Source organism: Solanum lycopersicum, chromosome 3 (assembly GCF_036512215.1).
Source record: "Solanum lycopersicum chromosome 3, SLM_r2.1".
NCBI lineage: Eukaryota > Viridiplantae > Streptophyta > Magnoliopsida > Solanales > Solanaceae > Solanum > Solanum lycopersicum.
The window spans coordinates 37,732,245-37,739,206 of record NC_090802.1 but is presented as its reverse complement, the minus strand read 5'-3'; the positions used below and the strand labels follow the sequence as shown (position 1 = coordinate 37,739,206).

Here is a 6,962-nt window from a genome sequence, read left to right as displayed (position 1 = left end):
TTAAATTCACATTGACGTTCATGTTTATGTTGACATTGACATTCGTGTTTAAATTACATTGACGTTCATGTTGACATTGATGTTCACATAGATGATATTACTTATGTTGATGTTTACATTCACATTTATGTTTACATTGATGATTACATTTGCATTTACCAGCATATTGAGGTTAATGTTGACGTTAATGTTAACGTTGTCGTCGACTTTTATATTGATGTTGACATTTACATTTATGTCAATCTATACATTGATTGACGTTTAAGTCTACGTTGACATACACATTGATGTGCTTATTGATGTACACGTGAACAATGACATTCACGTTGATATTGATGTTCACATTGTCGTTTACATTGACATTCGTGTTGATATTTATGTTGATAATCACATTAGCATTCACGTTCATGTTTACGTTTTCAATGACATTTAGTTGACATTTTCATTTATGCTGACATTTATATTTGTGTTGATGATGATGTTGACATTAATGTTCACTTTGATGTTCACGTTTAAACTGACTTTCACATTGACGTCCATATTTATGTTCTCGTTGAGTTTCATATATACATTCACATTTATGTTGATGTTAAATTTAACATCAATATTCATTTTTATGTTGATGTTCACATTGTCGTTGATGTTGTCATTAACGCTGATGTTTACATTAATAATGACATTGATGCTTACGTTGACATTTACGTATACATTGACATTCATATTTACGTTGATGTTCATATTAACATTGACAATGTCGTTGACAGTAACATTGACATTAAGTTCACGTTGACGTTCACATTTAAGTTCATATGAACGTTCATGTTCACATTGACATTGAAGTTCACATTGACATTCATTTTTATGTTGACATTTTCATTCACGTTTATGTTGATATTGACAATCACATTCACATTTACCAATATGTTGACATTTACGTGGACGCTAATTTTGACATTGACATTCATTCTAATATGGACATTCATGTTGATATTGAAGTTCACATTATTGTTCACCTTAACATTACAATGATATTCATGTTTACGTTGATATTCATGTTCATGTTGATGTTGACATTCATATTTACGTTCACATTGGCGTTGATGTTTACGTTCACATTTAATTTGACGATTAAGTTGACATTGATATTGACTTTGACGTTGGTGTACACTCTCTCATTCACATTTACATTTATGTTGACGTTGACATTAATATTCACCTTGACTTTTAAGTTAAGATTGACATTCATGGTCAAGTTTATAGTGACATTCATGTTGACATTGATGTTCACTTTAACCTTCATTTTTACGTTGATGTTTATGATCACATTTTCATTCACCAGCATGTTGAGGTTTATGTATACTTTGATATTCACGTTGACATTGATGTTCATGCTAACATTAAAAAATTTTCTTACGTTGTCATTGATATTAACGTGCATGTTGACGTTCATGTTAATGTTAACATTGACGATGACGTTGACGTTGAGGTTGATGTGTACGTTGACATTGAAGTTGATATTGCCATTTACATTGACATTCACATTGATGTTAACAATGGTATTGGCGTCGACATTGACATTGACATTCACGTAAAACTTTATATTGACATTGACATTGACGTTCTCGTTCACATTTACATTAACGTTTATGTTTATGTTCATATTCATCTTAACGTTCTTGTTGATGTTGAAGTTCACATTGACATTCACGCAGACATTCATGTTATTGTTCTCGTTGACATTTATATATACATTCACCGTTACGTGTATGTTAACGTTATAATTAACTTTAAGGTTTATGTTGACGTTTACATTGACGTTATTATTGACATTCACATTCACGTTCACATTCATATTTAGGTGGACATTGAAGTTGACATTAATATTCATGTTGATATTGACATTTACGTTGATGGAGACGTTGACTTTGGTTTTCACATTCTTGTTCACGTTGATGTTCACGTTCATGTTGTCATTGATGTTTACACTAACATTTACTTTGATGATTAAGTTTGCTTTGATGTTGCTGTACATGTTGTTGTTCACCTTTATGTTTACATTGCCTTTTATGTTGCTGTTCATGTTGGCATTGAGGTTGATATTAACATTAACTTAGACGTTAACAAACGTTTATGTTTAAATTCATGTTGACATTGAAGTTTATGTTGACATTGATATTCACGTTGAAGTTCACATTGACATTCAAGTTGACAGTGACGTTCAAATTAATATTAATGTTAACATTGATGTTCACGTTAATGTTGACATTGACGATGATGTTGACGTTAAAGTTGATGTTTACATTAAAATTAACGTTGACATTGATGTTAACATTGGTGTTGACTTTGACTTTGATGTCGATATTGACATTGAAGTTCACGTTCATGTTGACCTATATGATGAAGTTGACATTGAAGTTTTTGATCACATTTAGATTAACATTGACGTTCACGTTCATGTTCCCATTAAAGTTCATGTAGACGTTGAAGTTCACATTGACGTTCACACTGACTTTTAGGTTAACATTCACGTTTATGTTCTCGTTGATGTTTATATATAGGTTCACATTTACGTTGACGTTAACTTTGACATTAACATTGAGGTTTATATTGACGTTCACATTGATGTTAATATTCATGTTCACGATGACATTCACACTAACGTTTACGTTGACATTTATGCTATTGCTTACATTGACGTTCTTGCTGACGATTACATGCACGTTGATGTTCACATTTATGTTGATTTTAATATTAATGTTGACATTGACATTTACAATGACGTTAGCCTTTACATTGATATTTAAGTTAACATTCATTATGACGTTCACATTGACTTACATATTTTCATTGATGTTCACATTGACATTGACATTAAAATTCACGTTGGCATTCACATTCATATTGGCATTCATGTTAAGGTTCACATTGACGTTCACGTTCACATTAACATTTAAATTAACATTTACGTTGATGTTCATGTTGATGTTCACATTAACGTTCACATGAACGTTGACATTGACGTTCATGATGGTGTTTACGTTTATGTTGATATTTACATAATTTTGATGCTAACATTGACATTAATGTTCACATTGTCAGTCACGCTGACGTTGACATTGATGTTGACATTGACATTGATGTTTAAGTTTAGATTGACATTCACGTTAATTTTAATCTTAACATTCACACGGACGTTCATGTTCACGTTTATGTTTACATTGACATTCATGTTCATGTTCACATTAAAGATCACATTTCATGTCGATATTCGCATTAACGTTCACGTTTGTTCTATCATTTATATTTATGTTAGTGATTATGTTGACATTAACATACACTTTCAGGTCCATGTTGATATTAATGTTGTTGTTGACGAGATGTTAACAGTTACTTCACGTTGATGTTCACGTTGACATTCTCGTTGACATTAACATTTATGTTGAAATCGAAGTTGATGTAGACGTCGACGTTGACTTTTATGTTCATATTGACATTGTCAATGTCTTTTACATTGACATTGATGTTTAAGTTGACGTTGATCTTCATATTTACATTGATGTTGACATTGACATTGACGTTCATGTTAACATTTTTTTTGACGTTGACGTTCATGTTGACTTTTGAATTAGCATTCACATAATGTTATCGTTGACGTTCACATATATGTTAACGTTTATGTGGACTTTAACTTTAACGTTTGCATTCATGTTTATGCTGAAATTTATATTGACGTTAATGTTGATGTTGACACTTACATTTACGTTGACATTGACTGTTGTATTCATGTTGATGTTTACATATATGTTGATGTTCACGTTTACGTTGATATTGACATTGATGTTCATATTAACATGGGCATTTATGTTGATATTAACGTTAAAGTTCACATTGAAAACTTAACGCTCACATTAACGTTGATGTTCACATTGATGTTCATTTTATATTCATGTTTATGTTGATGTTGACAATCATATTCACATTTACTAACACGTTGATATTTACATGGACATCGATGTTGATATTAACGTTTATGCTGATATTGATGTTTATGTCAATGCTTACATTGACTTTATTGTTTATGTTGACATTCACATTGACATTGACATTCACGTTCATGTTGACGTTGATATTTACGTTCACAGTTACATTGATGATCAAGTGATGTTGACGTTGGTGTACATGTTGTCGTTCAAATTTACATTAACGTTGACATTGACATTTACATTCAAATTTTTGTTGACATTGAGGGTGACGTTCACGTTCAAGTTAACGTTCATGATGACGTTGATGATAATGTTGATGTTCAAGCTGAATTTCGGGTTTACATTGACATTAATATTTTTGTTGACGTTCACATTTACGCTCACATTAACTTAACATTAAACTTTACGTTGATATTCACTTTTATGTTCATATTGACGTCAATATTGACATTCATGCTGATGTTTACGTTGACGTTTATGTTCACATATATGTGTACGTTCATTTTAACATTTACATTAACGTTCATGTTTATATTTACATTGTCATTGACATTGACATTTACAAAAATGTTGACGTTTCATTAACGTTCATATTGATATTCATATTTATATTGACGTTCACGTTGACATTGATGTTCACGTTGACAATTATGTTCACATTGATATTAACGATCATGTTCAAGTTTACCAACATGATGACTTTTATTTTTACATTGACATTCGCGTTAATGTTTATATTTATGTTAACAATCATGTCAACTTTGACATTGATGTTGAAGTTGACGTTTACGTTGACGTTAGTGTACACGGTGATGTTCAAATTCAAATTGACGTTGATGTTCATATTTACTGTTACACTGACATTGACGTTCATATTGAAGTTCATGTTGACATTCACGTTGATATTGACGTTGAAGTTCATATTCACGCTGATGCTAATGTTTATGTTTGTGTTGATATTCACGTTTACGTAGATGTTTTTATTGACATTGACATTTACATTGACATTGACGTGCACACTAACGTTTACGTTTACGTTGATGTTGATGTTAACGGTTATGTTAACGTTCACATTCACATTTACATTTACATTGATGTCGATGTTAACGTTTACATAGACGTTGATAATCACATTGACCTTCACGTTGACGTCCATGTTTATGTTGACAATTTCATTCACATACACTCTCGCTTAGACGTTCACATACAAGTTTATGCTCACGTTGATGTTTACATTGATATTAATATTCATGCTTACAGTTACATTGACATTCACGTTGACATTTAAGTTTACATTGATGTTCATAGTATACATTGACGTTCACATTGACGTTGAAGTTAAAGTTCACAGTGAAGTTTACGTTTATGTTGATGTTGACATTAACATTCACATTGATATTCACATTGATTTTTACCGCTATGTTGATGTTCATATTCACGTTCACATTGATATTGACATTAACGTTAACATTGACATTGATGTTCATGTTAACGTTCATGATAACGTTTGCGTTTGCATTTGTAATGATGATCAGGTTTTAGTTTACCAAAATATTGATGTTAATTTAAACATTGATGTTCATGTTAAGATTGACGTTTTTGTTGACTTTAATGTTTGCACGGATATTTATATTGACGTTCACGTTGGTATTTAAGATTAAATATATTTCAGGTTTACGTTGACATAGACGTTGATATTCATGAAGACATTAACGTTGATGATGACGTTCACACTAATGTTGACGTTGATGCTGACGTTCATACTAACGTTGACATTGATGCTAACGTTCACAGAAAAGGTGACATTTATTTTGATATTAATGTTCACCTTAACATTGACATTGATATTAACGTTTACATTGTCATAGACATTCACATTCATATTTACTTTGACGTTCGTGTTGACATTGACGTTCATATTGACATTCATGTTTACGTTGATGGTTACGTTAACATTTACGTTGACATTGACGACAACATTAGCTTTTACCAGCATGTTATTGTTTACGTTGACGTTGATGTTCACGTTGATTTTGACATTTATGTTAACATTTATGTTGATATTGTCGTTTACATTTATGTTGATGTTAATGTTGATTGACATTTATGTCTACGTTGACGTTCACATTGACATTCATGTTTGTGTTCACGTGAACATTGACGTTCACATTGGCTTTTATATTCATATTGACGTTTACATTAACGTTCATGTTGAAGTTCATGTCGATGTTCACCAGGATGTTCACATTGACATTCATATTCGCGTTGACGTTCGTGGTGATGTTTATGTTGATGTTCACATTAACGTTGACTTTTACGTTCATGTTGATATTTATGTTTAAGTTGATGTTGTCATTGACATTAACTGTAACTTTGACGTTCACTTTTATGTTTACAATGACATTGATGTTGACATTTATATTTACTTTCACATTCATGTTAACATTCATTATGATGTTCACGTTGATGTTTACATTGCTGTTCACATTGAATTTCATGTTTACGTTCATATTTAGGTTCATGCTAAAGTTTGTCATATCCGATTTACCCTCCATACATAACCGGCATCGTAATCCTCTCTGAGGACTAAGACTAGCCTTTTTGCTTACATCATTACATTCACATGTAAAATTTAGTGAAAACTTTAAAACTTTTCATTAAATCTACTTGACATAGTGTATATATATCGAGTATAAATACAACCTTCATATAGAAATATTTCTTAGTCTTCTACTTTAATTGCACATAGTATACAAAATATAACTTAGCCATACTAGTCGTTTCATCCCATAACCATCTAATAAGAGTTTTGTAACTTGGGAATAACCCATACATCAACGTAAGAATGTATTCAATAGGCTATACAATTTTTCTTACTAAATTATAAAGGAAAGAACACAATAGTATTAAAGTCTAAACAACTCCATTAGCTAGATAGTGGCATCACCCTCGAAAAGTGAGGACCTATTTTACATGGAT

The 6,962-nt window shown here is 31.3% G+C and overlaps 3 protein-coding genes across 3 annotated transcripts; all 3 read left to right on the top strand.

Moving 5' to 3' along the window:
* The first annotated feature begins 751 nt into the window (after positions 1–751).
* Positions 752–3,528, top strand: LOC138347561 (uncharacterized). The gene is made up of 6 exons (XM_069295857.1): positions 752–763; positions 1,340–1,774; positions 1,859–1,928; positions 2,158–2,414; positions 2,559–2,780; positions 3,388–3,528. Exons 1-6 carry the CDS (start codon positions 752–754, stop codon positions 3,526–3,528), a joined length of 1,137 nt encoding a protein of 378 aa, XP_069151958.1.
* A 474-nt stretch (positions 3,529–4,002) lies between these two features.
* Positions 4,003–5,271, top strand: LOC104646350 (uncharacterized). The gene is made up of 2 exons (XM_010319663.2): positions 4,003–4,141; positions 4,667–5,271. The coding sequence occupies exons 1-2, from the start codon at positions 4,003–4,005 to the stop codon at positions 5,269–5,271; spliced, it is 744 nt and encodes a 247-aa protein (XP_010317965.2).
* A 10-nt stretch (positions 5,272–5,281) lies between these two features.
* On the top strand, positions 5,282–6,084 carry LOC138347560 (uncharacterized). Its single transcript, XM_069295856.1, has 2 exons — positions 5,282–5,518; positions 5,656–6,084. Exons 1-2 carry the CDS (start codon positions 5,282–5,284, stop codon positions 6,082–6,084), a joined length of 666 nt encoding a protein of 221 aa, XP_069151957.1.
* The last annotated feature ends 878 nt before the right edge of the window (positions 6,085–6,962 follow it).

Bases quoted from the DNA above. Each gene is read 5' to 3' on its own strand.
- LOC138347560 (XM_069295856.1), top strand. From the start codon at position 5,282: ATGTTCATAGTATACATTGACGTTCACATTGACGTTGAAGTTAAAGTT. The intron at 5,519-5,655 runs GTTTTAGTTTAC...AATATATTTCAG, and splicing joins GCATTTGTAATGATGATCAG to GTTTACGTTGACATAGACGT.
- LOC104646350 (XM_010319663.2), top strand. From the start codon at position 4,003: ATGGACATCGATGTTGATATTAACGTTTATGCTGATATTGATGTTTAT. The intron at 4,142-4,666 runs GTTACATTGATG...ATCATGTTCAAG, and splicing joins CGTTGATATTTACGTTCACA to TTTACCAACATGATGACTTT.
- LOC138347561 (XM_069295857.1), top strand. The intron at 1,775-1,858 runs GTTATAATTAAC...ATTCATATTTAG, and splicing joins ACCGTTACGTGTATGTTAAC to GTGGACATTGAAGTTGACAT. The intron at 2,781-3,387 runs GTTAGCCTTTAC...AGATGTTAACAG, and splicing joins ACATTGACATTTACAATGAC to TTACTTCACGTTGATGTTCA.